This window comes from Artibeus jamaicensis, unplaced genomic scaffold, assembly GCF_021234435.1.
Source record: "Artibeus jamaicensis isolate MK-2021 breed Jamaican fruit bat unplaced genomic scaffold, CSHL_Jam_final scaffold_1031, whole genome shotgun sequence".
NCBI classification, from domain to species: Eukaryota; Metazoa; Chordata; class Mammalia; order Chiroptera; family Phyllostomidae; genus Artibeus; species Artibeus jamaicensis.
Genome location: NW_026522026.1, coordinates 2122240 through 2141510, shown reverse-complemented (window position 1 = coordinate 2141510; position 19271 = coordinate 2122240). Strand labels below are relative to the sequence as shown.

Sequence of the window (19271 nt, the reverse complement as noted above, 5' to 3'; positions counted from 1 at the left end):
AACTCCAAATACTGGAGTTTGTGTTTGGAAGATCAGTGTGCTATTGAATGCCCACAGGCTCAATGTTCTTTTTAGTTAAGGCCAGAAGTTCCTTTAAGATGGTAAGGACTAACCATGGTGAAAGGGCTCTGGTGATGTTTCCTTGCAAGACATGACCCCGTAGGTTCAAGGGCTGTTTACATGTGCACAGTGTCTGGGTGGGTGTAGAACTGGCATCTGGAGACACCATGGCTGGAAAGACTTCCCTGTGAGGCTTACACAGGGGGTGGAGGGGATAGTGCTAATGTAGCTGGTGGTAGACGTCAGAATGAAAAGGAGGGAGCAGATTTTAGTGGAATAGAAAAGTTACAGTCAGAGTTGTATTTACTGAAAACAAATCCTATTTGGTAAGGTGTACCTACCTTTCATTTCTGTGTTGCTTGGCACATAGTGGTAGAGACATCAGACCAACATGAATTAGAATGGATGAGAAGCTCCCCTCCCCCATTGCGTTCCATTTAGGCCAGTGACCTTTGAAAACATTGAATAAGAGCCTCAGAAGAAAAATATGACTAGCTTCTCAATCTATTTTTGAAATAATTACAGTTCCCATACTAACACACTGTTCAACTTTGTTTTCAAATAAATACACTGACATTTAAGTGAACATACATATTAGTTTATGGCCTTTAAAGCAGATAAATGAGCTGTAAGTATTTGCCTATAGCATAGACATGGTAGTTAACGGAGAACAAATTTCAAATAAAATAGTCATTTCTCTTCTGCTATCATACTAAATATAGTCCTGGCATTTCCTAAATAAACAAAAGATGAAACTCAGAAAAAGACACTAAATAGAGAGGTAGAAGGAATTGATTGTAAGAATAACCTTTTCTGTGTGAACGGATGAAAATTTAGAAGGAAAACAAGGTATACGAAATCATGAGGTTAGATTAAGATAGAACAAATACGAGTTTCTCAAATAATAGCGATGGAAATTTGGAGTTTTAAAAGAAACATAAAAAGGCTATTTAAAGGCAGAAATAAGTTTATGTGCTGAGTGCACTATGGAACTTATTCATTTCATACCATAGTGGTGTGGAAGGAATATGTAAATGAGTTTAAAAAAAAACAGTACATTAACAGGCATGAACAGAAGTTCCATAAGGAGTTGTTATGGGAAACCAGAGATGTTTCTGGAGCTCATGTGCTGCCTAAGATTTCTTTTAGAGATAAAATACCAAGTAGAATATCTAAATGCACTTCTTTTGCAGTCTGACAAAAGGTATACTTTGTATGATTTTCTTATTTGTACCCTACCTAAAGTTCTTATCCTACCTTAAGTGAATTTTTTATTCCTGTCATACATGAATGTATACCTCCTGTGAATTACTGACATCTCATAATACCTTAAACCGTTTAAAATTTGTAGCCAAAAGTGGAAAGAAAAAGCATTAGCTTTTACCAATTATAATCTTACCATTAAAAAGGAGGTACTCATAAGGTAAAGATGATAAATATTTCTTTTAAAAATTTACACATTTTGTTCTTTCTCTAGGCTGGCATGATAAAAAGTGATGATGACGAGTATTTCATTGAACCCTTGGAGAGAGGGAAACAGATGGAGGAAGAAAAAGGCAGGATGCACATTGTCTACAAGAGATCAGCAGTGGAGCGGGCTCCTGTACACATGCCCAGCGACTTCTACCACAGAGGTGGGCGCCTTGACCGGGCTTAATAACTAACCATCATTTTAAGATAGGATGAAAACAATGCTCTCATCAATCGAGAGAATGTGATTGTCAGTGTGCTTTCGTATAATGGGGAGGAAGCAAAAAAGGCTTATACAGGGGTTGGTAAAAGTAGGTTTACTGTTGTTTGTGTGGAAAATAATACAATAATAAATAAATAATAATACAAAAATAAACTCTTGTGTCTTGTGTATTCACAACTGTAAACCTACCTTTGCCAACCTCAGTTGGCAAGTGTTTAATAGCATTTCATGTTATAAAACATGAAATATGGCTTGCCTTTTTAAAAATGCATGTAGGTGTTACAGGCATTATCTTATTGCAGAGCATCATTAGATCCCCAGTATGGTTGTTATTTATGATTTCTTCTAAAAGTTTCACATTAAAAATAGAATTTCTCTAGCTTACATTAAAATTTGAAAATATTTGTGCTTTCTAGAAGTATCTAAATTATGCTTCATTAACATTATTTTAAAATATTTAAAATAGATATACTGACATAGTTAAGAGTTATATTTTAAGACCAGTGTGATAGATATATTTGAAAATAAGTATGCTATTTTAATTGAAAGTCCATTTTCTAAAATTTTTTACATGTGGAGACAATGAGTTGAATACATCTGTTGAATTGAATTTTATTTCAAAATAGTTTGGACTGCTAAAGTCAAGTTAAATTATGGCACATGAATATTTTCTATTTTCGTTTTAATGAAATCTGAAAGTAACTTGGCATTAAAGAGATATTCTTGAGTATAAAATTGGGTGTAAAAGTTTCCTTTATAGAGAAGAAAGGAAAATTGGGAATCTGTGTATTTTTTTTAAACCACATCTCAAAAATCTACATTTAATTGTCAGGCTGATTTTCTAAATAAGGATAATGGAAATTTCCCCTTGGGAGACACCAAAGATATAAGTAATCTTCTCAACTGAACAGTTAGTTACCTGTCTTCTGGATTGAGTTATTACCTAGTTGTTATTTTGATTTTCAATGCCACTAGCTTCCTTTAAAATGGTATTCTCATGTACTCATAAAATTTAAAATAAACTTTAAATAAATATGACCTGAAATTTTTTTGAAAAAATTTCTGGTGTGTAACAGAATGTCTGTACAGTAGATGCAGCAGTATGAATTGTGTGCCTATCTTAGAGGGTCACTGTGACGTAAGAAAAAGAGAAGACACTATAGTCAAGGAGGCAGGTGTAAGTGGTCATTCTACAATGTAAAGTTGTTCTGTTTGCCTTGGATTAATACCTTGCTGAGTTTATCTGTGAATACAGTTAAAATATATTGCACAATTACAATAAGTATTAGAAATGATTTATGAAAATTGCTTACTGTAGCCCTCATCAATAACAGGTGCTTAATCAATGCTGGATGTTGTTTTTGTTATTGATTATTAGCATTAATTGTTTTACGCAAATATTTACCTACTAGGAGTTTTGTTAAAGTTGAATAGTTAGACATTGCTTGTCCCATGGATACATTACTATTAATTCTCACTTATATTTTCATGATTTAAAAATGTCATTTTAAGTCAGAAGACTGGTCAAAGGGTAGATAGTGGGATACAGTACTTTTTCTGATGTTTTGGTTGTTATGTGTTAATCACATGTAATATCTCTTTTGAGGCCATGGTTAAGTATCTTTTAGGAAAGCAGAGCCCCCATGTTATGGGGTTGTATTAGAGGGCCAGAGACCAGATTAGCCGCCCTGACTGCCTGAGTGTTCATCTAGGTTCAGGCAGCTGTGTCCTATTGCTCCACTTCAACCCCTGGTGATGTCTGTTTCTCTGAATGTCAGACCTGGTACCTTCCATTAGTCTCATATTTATAAGGTAGGAGAGAAGATTATTTTTTTCTTGAAATAAGAAAATTGTGAGAACTTTCTTACAAAAATTCTCACAATACCTGTAATACCTAGGTAATATCTATAATACCTATCGTCTTTTTCAATGCTAGAGAAAATAATTTAGTGGTCATAATATGTTAGTATAAAGGAATTCAATAGGATTAAGGTGATTCGAGACATTAATTTTTAAAATTACAGAAAAGCTTATAGTATTAGAATCCATATAAACTTATAATGTAGACACTGAGACTGTTTGTTTTGAGTTTTTCACTCAGGAATAGAGAGGATTGCCTCACAGTAAAAGTATTCCACAAATGAGAGTAGTTCATTTTGGAAAGATTCTCAGTGGTCGTGGGTGAAAGCAAAAAGGGGCTCTTTTGTTAACTCTCAATTGCCTTGAAACTTGATCCAAAATAGAAACATTCAGTTCTCTTAGAATGTTCCATGATAAACCCTAGAATGAGCTTAACAGTTTTTGTTTTCTTATGTATGAAGTTCTGATTGAACTGATTTACTGGTGATATCAGTTTACATCCTTTTGAGAATCTTAAATTGTAACCATATATCGAATATTGTAGATATACAGTATTTTACCCAGGGTAAAAAGAGATTCAGACTAAGAATTTAAATGCACCGTACTATGTTTATTTTTTTTAACTTCTAGGTCATAGGACTAAGAGCCAAGCTATTACATAGACTAAATACAACTGAAAATTAAGAATATATTTCTATACCTTATTCCATCATTTTAGGATGTAAAATTGAACAGATTCTAGGAATAGAAAAGCATATTGATTTATAAGTGAAAACTCTAGTATAGTATAAAATAGTGCTTTTTCTGGATCAGTTCAGGAATGTCATTTTAGGAGACACATGAGGTTTTTCCTTAAAAGTTATATAAAGAGGAAAATACATTAGATAAGATTTATTTAGAAAGAAAAGCATTTGAGGGCCATGGTCTTCATAAATTTCTGTGACAAGTCATAAGGAGGGGTTTTGAGCTAAGCAAAGCACTTCTGACCCTACCGTTTCATCAGTAGGGCCCCTGTAATGAAATATTCTGCATTTTGCTAGTTGTCACAGTAATTGCCTGGCGACATTTCTTGCTTTGTCAGCTTAGTAAGAGAACTGCCATTCATTTGAAGCCTGTAGGTGGTTGCAAGTATTCTAAATTAAAAAATAATTATCATCTAAATAGGTGAGTAGGAGTGAAGTAGAGAGGAGTCAGATTGGACTGAGATTGAAGTAAAATCCATGGGGTGATTTGTTGGAGTAGATGTTAGAGTTGGAGACAGAGAAAGAGAGTGATCCGGGATGACTTGGACTTCTAATCTGGAAGACTGGAGAATTCTCTTTCCAGAATTTGGGTATTTATAATGAGAAATACAAATAAGTTTGATGGAAGATGACAAGTCAGAATTACTTTGGACATACTGAGTTTGAAGATAAATGGTAATAATGAGTGAAGAAAGGCATAGTATATTTTTATAATAATGTCCCAGATTCAGTGCATGAATGGCCTTGCATACATGTTATGGTAGACATGGGTAAGGGTTAGCTTTGGAGCCAGGTGAAAGCTCTTGGCTGTGGATGCTTGGAATGTCTCTGCTTGTCTTCTATGCTCTCATTCTGAACTCTGTATCATTGAGAACCAGAAGGTGTACAATGCACAGAATTAGAAGCTCATGAAAGATGTTTGCTACCTATCACTGTAGGGGAGGAGGATGTTGTATCCTTAGGAAAACAAGGACTAAAAATAAAATAAAAATTATGCTTCTTCAACACTCAAGAACCCTAAACTATTCCACTTTATTGAATGCAAACTGAATGTCATTATTCTTATTAATGACAATGTACATATTCTCTTAAGAGATTTTTTTTTGGCAGGGGGCAGGGGGCAAGGCTGTACTTGTATGACATCATTTGCTTTTACTGTTTTTTATTTAATCCTTAGACCCTTAGACTTCTCCCTTCAAATTACAAACTATTCATTCACTGGAAGCTTTGTGTTAAAGTAATTTTTGTAATTACTTCCTACCAGTGGGAAACAGGGAATAGAAAGCCTTTATCTCCTGGCTTCCTTTCAGAATTTTCATTTTCCTGCGTGAACCCAAGTGCTTGTGACGCTGGTGTGGTTGTCATGGCACTGGGAAGGAGCCTTTGTCCCAGGTGGGAAACTTGTACAAGTCTGAAATGATTTGGGAGTTGCTCCTGGTTGCTGGGGAATGAAACTATGAAACAAGAACTAGGATAATGGGAAGACTATTCCTTCGTTCAGTGATGCTCGAAACTTCCTAGGCATGAAGTTTTTCCTTGAATCTATAGACCTGTCAATAGGTGCTATAACCCTTTGTAATTGCAAGTTCTCATGACCTATGCCCTGATCAAAGAGAAACATTGATGAGCTTTGCAATACACATGTGTGTGCTCTCTCACTCATACACACACATACATACACATATACATCAAACAAAATAAATTAATTCTAACAGATTTTTGAAATGAAATGAAGCATGGAACATGATACATCTAAATCATTGAGATCTGTCAAGTAGCAACCATTCTTTTAGGTAGATGTTAAATAATATTTCATAGCAGTGTAATTTAGTTTATAATCTGAGGGTCAGCCATCTATCAAGCTAGTACCCTAGGAGTCATATGGAGATACTAATCATATTTATGAAATTTATTTTCAGTTAGGTTTTCTACATTATATTTAGGTATTTAAAACAATTTTTATAAAAACAAAGGGCATTAAAGATTGAATTATTACATAAAGTAATCTGGAAGCAGAGTGATAGTTAAAGAGCTTTCAGATGTGAAATATGAGGATAACACATTATTTTTTTATTAAAATGTCTTACTGGGTCTAGCCTATCTTTTCATGAGTAGTTTCAACAAAAGGAATTTCCTTATGAAATAAACTACATATTGTTTTCTAATAAGGAAATGGAAAGACACAAAATGTATTGAGAATTCAGAACTGTTGCATTACTATTTAATTATTGATGTGGCATTAATGGAAAAAGAACTGGAAGATTTTAGATATATCTGAGAAATTCAAGTGCAATTGAAAGCAGTTAATATCTATTAGGGTAGAAAGCTAATTCAGATAATTTAATCCAGATCTTGACTCTTAAAATAAATGATTGCCTGCTCAGAAGTAACTACAGTTGACCCTTGAATAACACAGAGGTTAGGGGCACCTACCCCCATGCAGTCAAAAGTCTGGGTATAATTTTTAACTCCCCCCAAAATGTTACTAATAGCCTGTTGTTGATTGGAAGCTTTACTGATCATATAAACAGTTGATTAGCACATACTTTGTGTGTTCTATGTCTTTCTTATTCTTACAATAAAGTAAGCTACATAAAAGAAAACATTATTAAAATCATAAGGGAAATACATTTATGGTACTATATGTATTTATTGAAAAAATCTTAGTAAGTGACCTGTGCAGTTCAAACGTGTTTTGTTCAAGGGTCAACTATATATTAGTTGACTTATGAGGGAGAAATGCATACCACAAAGAAATTGTGTTAGTAATAAAAATGCATTTATTCTTTTTAAATATAAAATAGATGTTATTATCAAAATGTAATTTTAGTGTCTGGTTTTATTGATGCCAACCGATTTTGCTTAAGAGGGATAGACCCCATTTTAAGTAAAACATTAAGTGCATGTTGACAGTGCTCTTGCCAAATGTACCTGCTTAAACATGTTTTAAAGCCTATACTATTTTTTTCTTCTTCACGTACAATTTACAGACCTTCATGTGCATTGTGTAAGATATCCGAATATTTCTGGAGGTTTAGTAATCTTTTGTTTCACTCTGTTTAACTAATGTGGTTGATATTTTAAAGAAAATAATTTGCTCTAAAGTAGACTTTGTTTTTCTGTCATTGAATGTTTTCTTTTCCCTGCTGGCCGATGAGTTATTAACTTTAAATACAACATTTATTTATGACGATCAGTGTTATTCACCCCAATCATCTTCATTTGATATTGGGTTGGCCAAAAATTCATTTATTTTTTCCATACCATAGCTCCACTAGTGTTTAGTTGTCTTTAATTTCATTTTGTTTAAAACAATTTTGTTAGATTGTATTGTGACAGCTGTCATATCAGAGCACGTTTTAAAAAACCTCAAAATTGGTGAATTCTTGTGTAGCCATTTTAATATTGAAGCTGGAAGGACATATGCATCATTTTTGGTGTATTATGCTTTATTATTTCAAGAAAAATAAGAAAGCACCTAAACACACAAAAAAAGATTTCTACAGTGGATGGAGAAGGTGCTTTGGCTGATAAAATGGGTCAAAAGTGGTTTCTGAAGCTTCTTGGTACAATGGAAATTTTGGCCAAATAATTTATTCTTTGCTCTGAGGCTGTCTTATGCATTGGGAGATGTTTAGCAGAAGTTCTGACCTCCACCCACTAGAAGCCAATAGTGGGAAATAGCCAGCATACTCAAAATATCCAAATCAATAAAGTTGTTGGTGAAAACTGAAAACATGTCTTTTATTTTATGGAAAAAAACCATATGGGCTTTTTGGCCAACCCAATATTTTGCACAGTATTTCCCCTCTTGTGGTCTTTCCCCCCTTGTGGTCCCCTTGACTGCCTATGGAAGATTCAGGAATGTTTCTCTCAATGCTTTTTTTCTTCCTTTTTATCCGTGTCTCCCTGCGAGGCATCTTTCTGGTAGATGAGGTGAAAGTTAGTGACATTAAAGAAAAATGTAATAATGGGAAAAAATGAGTGTAGCATAAAATGATATTTTTATTTGAAAATTGTTTGAAGTTAGGTTATGGGCTCTCTGAATTAAAATGAAAGAGCTGCACTTAGACCAAAATAAGTGCTCCTTTAATACAGGATTCTGCAAGGGAGCTAAATGTTTGGTTTTATTCTTTCTAGGTACTAGAAATTTTACTTAGATTTTCAGCTGCAATTTATTTGCTCTATGTATCTAAATTTTAAAATTCTTAATGAAAGTCCTTGAAATTGGGGCTTTGTATATGATAGAAAGATTCATTTTAGGATCCTGCCTGGTTGGCTAAATTGGTTGGAGTGTCATCCAGTGCACCAAAGTGTTGCAGATTTGGTTCCCAGTTGGGGCACTTACCTAGATTGTGGGTTTGACCCACATTCAGGGCACATATGGGAAACAGCTGATCGATATTTCACTCACATAGTCACATTGATGTTTCTCTCTCTCTCCCTCCCACCTTTCCCTTTTGCTGTACATATCCCCATTTCTAAAAATTAATGGACATATCCTCTGGTCAGGATTTTAAAAATTCAAAGAAAAGTATTTGTTTTGGAAATATTTGGAGCCATTTCTGTGAGTGGGAATGTGAAGTTTAGTGTAGATGAGCAACTATATACAACATATCCCTATATCACTTTCCAGTACCTTACTGTGTACCTAGCAAAAATCTTGGACATGTCTGAATCAGACATTAGTTCAAATTAATTTTTGTTTTTCATCATTCACAAATTTGGGAACCACTTATATGCCCCCCACATGAATGTATTATTTGCCTTTGGGTCGAGATATTTGTTCATCCTTTCAGAGCTCTAATTAACAATACCAAAAATGTAGCCTTTGTGTGTATTCTTGTCTGAAGGACAGCCTTTAATTCTAAGTGGTTTTTAGCCAATTCCTGAGGAAGGTTTTGTTTCACTCTAGTGTGCTTCACAAATTGTTCTATGTTCTTTAAATGTGAAGAATAACGTCTCTGCGGTACTAAAACTTTTGCATTCTACCTTCAGTTCTCTCTCTCAGCACTTTGACAGTTTTTGTTTTCATGTTTTATCAGGTCTTACTCCATGTGCTAAAAATAAAAAATAAAATCAATATCTAATGCTCTTTTGGTGAGAAAAGTAGATGATGAAAATAGGTTCTGTTTATGTCTTGTGCCATGACACCTGTAGTAATAAAATGCCACTATACAACTTTCTAACAATAAGAAATTAGGAAAGTAAACCGGCATTTAAATTTCTTCATTCCCGGTTTTGAATGACATATATAAAAAAAGCCGGAAACTTCCAGCTAAGATGGAGGCATAGGTAGGCTCATGTTGCCTCATCATACAACCATAAAAGGATAACAACCAATCTAAAAACAAAAAACAACCAGAAATGCCCTAAAATCAGACTGACAGCCAAGGATTTAAAGAAGAAACATTCATCCCCCTAGGTAGGAAGGGTGGACAGGACACGGTGTGGCGTGTGGTGTGGTGTGGTGTGGAGAGGTGGTCACATAGCCAGTGGAATGGGTGGACCCATATGCATGTGCAGTGGTTAAGAACCAGTAGGGACAACTGGGGAGCAAGCAATTCCAGCCCCAGGCCAGATGCACATCGCCTGGGGTTCCAGTGCTGGGGAAATAAAGCCTCATAACCTCCAGCTGTAAAATCCAGCGGTGGTATGGGTGGTGGAAAAAGCTGCCAGTCTCAGGAAAGTCCATTTAATGGGCCCACAGGCTCTTAGAACATAGACAAAATCACCCATTCTGGGAATCAGCACCAGGGCAGCAGCTAGGTGGGTGCCAGTGGCTTACAGGAAGTGGAGGAAGTGATTGGAAATGGGGCAAGAGTCAAGCAAACACCATTGTTCCCTCTCTGACCACCCCCCACATACAGTGCCACAAAGTAGTGGATCAGGTTGCAACTACCCTGCCAATACCTAAGGCTCCACCCCTTTACAATGTAACAGGTGTGTTCACACAGGGAATCAAAGCAGTTCTGCCTAATACACAGAAATACAGGGAAGCTGCCAAATTGAGGATACAAATAAATATGGCCCAAATGAAAGAACAAATCAAAACCCCAGAATAAGAACTAAGTGACATGGAGATAACTAACCTTTTAGATGCAGAGTTTAAACCACTGGTGCTCAGATGCTCACAAGCAGTGACTTTTGAGTACAGCCATAAAATAAAGGAAGAAATGATGACTATACACAGTGAAATGAAAAATACATGGGGAACCAAAAGTGAATGGAAGAAAGCAAAGATTCAGATCAACAATTTGGATCAAAAGGAAGAAATAAACATTCAACCAGAACAGAAAGAAGAAACAAAAATTCAAAAAAGTGAGGAGAGGCTTAGGCATTTCTGGGACAACTTTAAATGTTCCAATGTCTGAATCATAAGGGTGCCAGAAGGAGAAGAGGAAGAACAAGAAATTGAAATTTTATTTGAAAAAATAATGAAAGAAAACTTCCCCAATTTGGTGACGGAAATAGACATCCAAGTCCAAGAAGCTCAGAGGGTCCCAAAGACGTTGGACCCAAACAGGACCACACCAAGACATAATCATAATTAAAATGTCAAAGAATAAAGAGAATCTTAAAAGTAGCGAGAGGAAAAGAGAGTTTTCTACAAAGGAGTTCCCATACGACTATCAGCTGATTTCTCAAGAGATGCCTTGCAGGCAAGAGGGGGCTGGTAAGAAGTATTCAGAGATGCAAAGCAAGGACCTATGACCAAGGGTACTCTTCCAGCAAAGCAATCATTTGGAAATGAAGGACAGGTAAAGTGCCTCCCAGACAAGGTAAAGCTAAAGGAGTTCATCATCACCAATCCCATGTCGTATGAAATGTTAAAGGGATTTATCCAAGAAAAAGAAGATCAAAACTGTAAACAGTAAAATGACAACAAAAAAATTGGAATCTCAAAAACAAAAACTATACAAGCAACTAGATCAGGAACAGAGTGATAGAATTGTAGATCGCATGGAAGGTTACCAGCAGGACCGGGGAGGGGGAGAATAGGAGAATAGGTATAGGAAAGCATAACTGGTAAGTAAAAAATAGACAGGAAGATGTCAAGAATAGTATCGGAAATGGAGAAGCCAAAGGACTCATATATACAGCACATGGACCCCAACTGAGGTTGGTATTGCTGGAGTGAATGTGAGTACCAGGCAGAGGGGGACAAAGGGGAAAAATTGAGACAACTGTAATACCATAATTGATCAAATATACTTAATAAAAAAAGCCCATATAGAAATTTTGCAAATAAACATTGTCATTTCTCATTCCATGAGCCGGGGCTTAGATTTTTAGTCTGGGGGATATCTGAGTGGAAATCACTGCTAGGTGCAATAAATGTACTTCCCTATTTGTGTTTAAAAGGGGTATAATTAGGTTAGCCAGGCCAGATATGTTGTTTTAGTCTCCTTCAATATCTTTCTCTCATCTGTAATGACCCAACACCTGAAAAGCCAACAGAAGCATCTATAGGGTTGCTCTCATCTGAGTTCCTCAGGGTATCCTTGCATCACTGACCTAGTACTCTTTCTCTTAAATTTATGGAAGAAATGTCCTAACTTCCCGTCATCTCAGATGTACAGAAATATTAGTGAAAATTTGTGGTATACCCTAGGATTATTTTTATAGATTTGAAGAATAGGCATGGGGCAAAATAGTCATTATAGTAATCACCCAGGTTTGTATTCCTGAATAAAATCCCAACTGTTATGAACTTTTTATCTTTCCTAGTTATATTGCAACACAGACCTCAACCCAGAGCATACACAGAGAGTCGCTCCTCTGTTTCTTCTTTCTTTTGACCATCTGACAACTTTGACAAAGCAACTCAAATACTTTAAATGAACTTCAAATTTTGTATTCTGAGTAGAAATTAAGTAAATGGGAAGCCAAAATTTTATTCTAAGTGGTAAGATTTATGAACATGGACTTTCCCTTTATTAGTGGACTTGCTACATTGTAGCCCAAAGCCATTCTTTACAAATATTTATGAAGAAAACAAATAAAAGAACAAATACAAAACAGGAGGGGGAAAAGTAGTTATCCTACTATGTGGAATGCATCTTGTTTTGCTTTTGTACGTGTGTTTTATATGTTAACTGGTACATGGGCTTCTTTGGCTGGCTGAGGAGGTCCCGCGGGCTGATATTCCTTGTTTGCCTGGCTGCTGCTAGCCCTACTGCAGGTCTCTCTCAAGTAGATTCGAGTCAGCCTTCATTGGTGCAGCGGACCACCCCGAGTTCTGGCTAGGAACCCTATGCACCCAGCCCACGTGATCCACCCACAGCTTTTATTGTAGGACCATGTTGGTCCTGGGTTAGCAGCTCCCACAGGCTCTCCAGGAAACTCAGATATTGCTGTTTTTGTCACACAGGAACCAAGGGGGGGGTCATGGCTTCCTCAGCTGCCACCAGACTAATGTGATTAATGAGCTAGCAGCCCTTGAGGTGTTGTTCTTCCAGAGTCCTCAGAATAGTTCACTACAAAAGACTTTGCCTCAGAGTTCCTCCAAGATCTGTGTGTTTTAATTTCATGTGCTTCTCTTCTGAGAAGTGGCCTCGAAGGAAATGGGAAGAAGTCAGAACCACTTTTTCTTGGTTGCTGTTTGTCCCCCTTATCCCAGAAGCAGTCCAAGATCACAACAGCCAAGTTTGCCTTTTCCTTCTAATTAAGTGCTTTTTCTTCACTCCTCCCACCTCATCACTAAGCCTTATGATAGCTTGGATTTTCCCTCACACAAGGAAAAACAAACAAACAAATTAAAAGGATCTTCATGTTCCCATCTCAAGGCCTAGTATTGATATGAGATCTAAGAGAATTTAGAAAATCATTTCTCTCTCCAGGCAGCCTCATTTACAAATCTCTTTTCTGCTGAAAAATCTTATTTGGCCTCGAGAAACTGAACATTGAGTTGCTTTATATTTTGGCACAGCAATCCTCCTGTCCAGTGGTCTCTATCCCTTCCCTTCCTCCCCCTTTTTCAAGCCCTCAGTCAACGCCCTGGGATGACCAGCAAGTAGGTCCCCTGTGCACAAAGGCAGAGAAGGATCAACATGATCTTGTCCAGATATCATCCTCTTTGCAAAAATTACCATATTTCTGTGGCCCACATTGTTGTAATTCCATATTGTTGTAGTTACAAAAACCATATATATTACAGGGTTATGGAAAGGGCTCTTATTGGAATCTTTTCCTCCCCCATTTGATACATGTAATTTTAGATTAAGAACAATAAGATGTCAAATGCAAATAACAAAAAGCAGATTTACTAATGGAATTAATGTCAGAAAGAAATAAATGTTATCTCCATAACGTAAGCACACATTACCCTGTAGTTTGTAATCTAAAGTGCATCATCATCCTGAGTCACTAGAACCTTGAAATCTTTAAATTCGGAGATTTAATTTTACTTTACTATTATTTTTTTCTAACTGATATCTGCAAACATAGAATTTTATCCCAAATATCACAGGATTTTATTCATGATTAAATGAGGAAATCAAATTTACTCTCTTTGTGAAGGTAAAAACCTGCTGTTTTATTTATAGGATTAAAGATAAGTGATTTTTATGCAAATAAGAGCATAGCAGTGTCATTGTAATGAGCCCATCTACTTATTTTTTCAGAGTTTTCTGACTTTTGGTCCTTAGACAGAAGAATGGTGTTGAAAGTGAAACAGGCATCATGACCAGTGCTCCTTCAGTACAAATAGGGAGGTCATCTGTTTTAGTCTTCTACAATTCTTGGCAATAACAAAGGAAAAATTAATAAGACCAGTCATAAAGGCACTTTCTTACCTTAGGTACCCGTATCCAGTGGCTAAAGCTTAAAGAGCAGTTTCAGCGTGATGTACAGCAGAAAACTAACGGGAATAGGAAACCTCAGTGCTCAGTGTTTAGAAAACACTTATGTTTCTAGGCATAGGGGCAGAGTGTATTTATTTCAGAAAACATATTTTGATTCACATAAGAACATGTTGTGTAAAGATGGCATCACATCTATTCTCTGTTCAACTCCGTTTCCACACACACTCAACCCCACCTAAATGGCCATTCCTATGAAAGGTGTTTCATAGCCAAAGGAAGACAGTCCAACCGTCTTAAATTTCTTAGAGTAAAGTTAGCCAAGGCATATCCTGTATAAAAACAGACTCAAACATTTGAATCTGACCTCTTGAGCCAGTTTTAAAATTATATCTTCAACCCAGGTCTTTAGAAGACTAAAGAAATCAGGAATCTAAGCAGTGACTTTGTTTTTATCGTCACCCAAGAACATTTTTAAATTGGTTATAGAGTAAGAAAAAGGGAGAGAGAGAAACATAGATGTGGGAGAGAAAAATTGATTGGTTCCTTTCTTGTATGCACCCCTCAAATGGGGGTCAAACCCGCCCCCTGGGTATGTCCCCTGACTGAGAATCAAACACATGATCTTTCAGTCTAAGGGACGACACTCCGATGAGCTGAACCACACTGGCCAGGGCTGCAGTGACTTATTTTCTTTAATACAAAACCACTTAACATGTTTCTCGTTAACAGTTTTTACTCTTTCCCATCTCACAGAAAAGGAAACAGAGCCCCATATTTTAGCTACTTTGTAAAAAATAATAAAACATTTATTATTAGAGATAGAATATGTGTCCATAGTTTATACCTTCAAAAAGTATGAATGTATAACATGAAATTATTAATGATAACCTTTAGACAAACACCTAGCGTATCATTGAAACAAGACACATTATTTTTATTTTTTTATTGGGTCCTCAATGTATGCTTTTCCATCAGAATATGGTATGCTTTAATAAGGGTTGGTAAAGAAACATATAATTGAAACTAAACCATTATGCAGTTACCATTATAATGAATGAATAGCAAACACAGTCTGTGTCTTTAGAGATATCAGTGAATGCGGGAGTGTTTGAGGGGCTCCAAAGCTGTTGAAGGATGCCTGGGTTTTGAATCAAGAGTCAATGACTGAAGAGAAAGGAAGATACCCCCAAAGTAGGAAAAGTTTATGTACAAACTTTTACGTACAAAGTTTATGATATTGGTGATAGTAAGGTGATGGTATTATTAATAATAGCTATTAATACCAGAAGTAGAAGTCATATTACCTAAAGGTTTATTGTTAGGTAGTAACTAAATTTTCCTCAACTGTTTTATATTCTTTGGGTAATTTAATTTGATTTTTTCAAGCCTTATGTATACACGTATTGGGAACTAAAGATGTGAGAAATGGCTATAATTTTCATAGTGCTTATGTATGCTGCCCATTAACTACTGGACTTTTAATAGGAGAATATCAGCTGAATAGCATACCTATCACCCATAAAAAAAGCACAACATTTTCCCCTCTTAAATGTGTGAGTAAACTGCTTTAGTCCAATAGTATCTACTAGCTACACTTTAAAAAACATATTTTGGTGAGAGGGAAACACATCCCAAAGTGCTTTCTTTCCATAATGCAGGAGATTACAAAAAATGACCATGACCATCCCTCCCAGCAAGTGGGATCCTGTATGGTTTTGAAAGTTTAGGAAATATACGCCATGGAAATGATAAGGCTTTTGGTGCAGAGATCTTCATTTCCTCGGCCAACAGTGATCTTCAGAGGCAGTGACATCATTGTTGCTTCACTGACTTAAGGATTTAGTCCAGAGCCAAAGCCTTGGGACCGAGGCAGCTTCTTTGTCAGAGGTGGCTCAGCAGAGAAGACACAAAGGGCCTCCCTCTGAGTTGTGGCAGGCTTTGCGACTCCTTTCTCTGCCCTTTGTGAAAGCACATGACTGGACTTGTAGAAGATTAACCCCCTTAACATTTCTGTAAAAAATTAAACAGATGCAAAGCGGCTCCATCACCTTTTTTCCTTCTCTGTTGTGAATTCAGTATTGTAGTGGGCAGTGTATTTGAATTCCCTCAGCGAGGCCAGGGCAGTCAATGGGGACTGAAAGCAGGCCCTCTGAAGGGCTCAGCTGAGGGTTTCTCAGCCTTTCACTCTTCTTTGTAGCATTATTCCTCTGAAAGAGTTTCCTCAGAGAGTGGGGTCAGTCTAGAGACCTTTATGGTGCTTGAAGTAATCCACCCTTTAATCTGTTCCTTCCTGTGGGAAAATCAGTATGAAAAAAGAGTGAGTTAGTATTTATGTCCACAAATAGACTATTTAGACTATTTACTTTTAATTCACTACTGTTGTTTGGAAATAGCTTTTTTTTCAACTTTAGTTTTAATAATGAAAAAGATTTTAAAACTTATTCCATGGCTTGTGCTGATAATTTTATCTAGTCACATGTGGAGAGCTGATGTTGATGTTCTTAACCTAGTTTCCTATCCTGGATTATTATTTCATTAATCCAACAGATGCTGTATATTTTTAAAATTAACTATATACTACTTTATTGTTGTGAAATTAATGATATCTATATCTTTTTTATTTTCCGATTTCACAGTTTGTTTACATATGTTTTATATATAACAGATTATACATTTTATCATTATATATTAAAATATGTTTGAGGGTAACAAAATTCAGCTTTTTTAAAAGTTTATTAAATTTATTGGTTAATGGGGTCATATAGGTTTCAAGTGTGTATTTCCACATTTCATGACCCATGTGTTGCATTGCGTGCTCACCACCCAAAGTCAAATCATCTTCTGTCATCACACATTTGACTGCTTTTACTACCCCCCCTAGTAACTACCATATGTTGTCCATCTATGTCGGTGAGTTTCAGTTTTATGTTTCACGTATGAGTGAAATCATATACCTTTTTCTGACTGACTTATTTTGCTTAGCATAATATTCTCAAAGTCCATTTATATTGTCACAAATAGTAGTATATTTTTTTCTCATGATTGAGTAGTGATCCATTGTTGGTATGTATCATATCTCCTTTATCCAATCATTTATCAAAGGACATTTTGGTAGTCTCCATGTCTCGGCCACCATGGATAATGCTGCAGAGAACATAAGGGTTCATGAACCTTTGTGAATTAATGTTTTCAAGTTTTTCAGGTAGATCCCCAGAAGAGGGTATTTAACTTCACTATCTTTTAGGGAAATGCAAATCAGAACTACAATGAGATACAACCCTATACCTGTCAGAATGGGTATTATCAGCAAGACAGGTTGGAGAGGCTGCAGAGAAAAAGGAGCCCTCCTTCACCGATGGTGGGGGTGTAAACTGGTACAGCCACTCTGGAATCTAGTATGGACAACAGTAGGGAAGTTCGTCAAAAAACTAAAAGCAGATTTACCATATGACCAAGCTCTTGACTTTTAATGACAAAATAGGTGACAGTGATAACACAAATAACTATGTTGTCTTTTGGGAATGAGATTGTATTTGGGAGTTGGGATGGTGAGAGAAGACACTTGCTTGTTTTCTATAGTACATTTTTAAAAAATGCAATTATGCATTCATATATTATATATTTGAAAAAATTGAAACAACAAAGAGAAAAGTTTATTTGCATCTGAGTTACTGAGCATTCATTCCAGTTCTGATTGTTCTGATTCAAAGTCTATAAAAATCTTATCTCATGGTAGTTCCCAATTCCAATCTAAAGACTCCAGATCACTGGGGTTCTTATGGTTTGGCGGTTCAGGGTTCTTAGGATAAAATCCCAGCAGTGGAATTGCTGGGTCAAAAGGCAGTTCAATTTTTAGTTTTCTGAGGAAGTTTCAAACTATTTTACACAGTGTCTGCACCAATCTGCATTCCCACCAACAGTTCATAGCAGCACAATTTACAATAGCCAAGTGCTGGAAGCAACCTGAGTGCCTATCAATACATAAGTGGAACAAAAAAACTATGCTACATTTATACAGTGGAATACTATGCAGCAGAAAAGAAAGAAGGAGCTCATATCCTTTGTGACAGCATGGATGGAACTGGAGAGCATTATGCTGAGTAAAATAAGCCAGTTAGTGAAAGACAAATACCATATGATCTCACCTATAAGTGGAAACTAATCAACAAAACAAACAAGCAAACAAAATATAAGCAGAAATGTCAAAATAAAGAACAAACTGACAGTGACCAGAATGGAGTGGGGAGAGGATAACAGGAGGAAAAGGGGGAAGGGTCATTAAGGATCATGTATAAAGGGCACATGGACAAACCAAAAAGGAGTAGGATCGAGGGTGGGAGGTGGGGATGGGTGGGGTGAGAGGGAGTTGTGGGGGTAAATAGAAGCAAATGTACTTGAACAACAACAAAAAGGAGTCATTAAAAATAACAAAATTAAATTAAAACTCCAGGTCAGTAGGAAGAAGAAAAGGAGATGCGGAATAACCCTTCCATTGTGAAACAGATGAAGGATAGAAGTAGAAAGTTTTTTAGGTACAATCTTTTGGAGAGAAAGTGCGTCAGAATTTTCTTGTTAGTTCTTGACTAGTACAGATAAAGTTAGCTGCCTTCTTTATCTTTGAAATAGTGTAGAGTGAAAAAAGTGAAAAAAGAGAAATAAATAAGGTTTAGTCAAAGAAGTCAATGAAAGAATTTTCTTTATTCTCTTGACATCTGTTTTTCTCTTCTAGAACTGCTCTTAGAGAAAACTGATGATGTGCTATAAGCCTAGCAAGCACCTTTCCCAAGGACTAATAACATAGGGGCATGCAGAGACAAAACTATAAGTGTAATTTGAATTTTCAAATAAAGTAAATTTTCAGTACAAAATAATGCTATGATGTAATCATGTGATTAAGGAAGTAGAACTTTTGGATATATAAGAAGAAGGCAAGAAGAAATTTGTGGTGGGGTAGAGTAGTGATAGATAGGGCTGTCCTTTGGGGAAAACATATTTAGAAATACAGTGGTGGCCAAAAGTAGATTTAGAGTTGCTCATTTAGAAAATAATATGTCAATAGATAATAATACAAGAATAAACTCTTCTGTTTTGTTTCCTCACAACCATAAC

At 36.1% G+C, this 19271-nt stretch overlaps 1 protein-coding gene across 1 annotated transcript in view; it reads left to right on the top strand.

Annotated features, from left to right (window-relative positions):
* ADAMTS3 (ADAM metallopeptidase with thrombospondin type 1 motif 3) overlaps positions 1–19271 on the top strand; it is a 233692-nt gene that overhangs the window by 114498 nt on the left and 99923 nt on the right. Inside the window, exon 4 of the mRNA XM_037150241.2 lies at positions 1538–1694. Coding sequence (XP_037006136.2) covers positions 1538–1694 — 157 coding nt within the window. The remainder of the gene's footprint in view (positions 1–1537; positions 1695–19271) is intronic.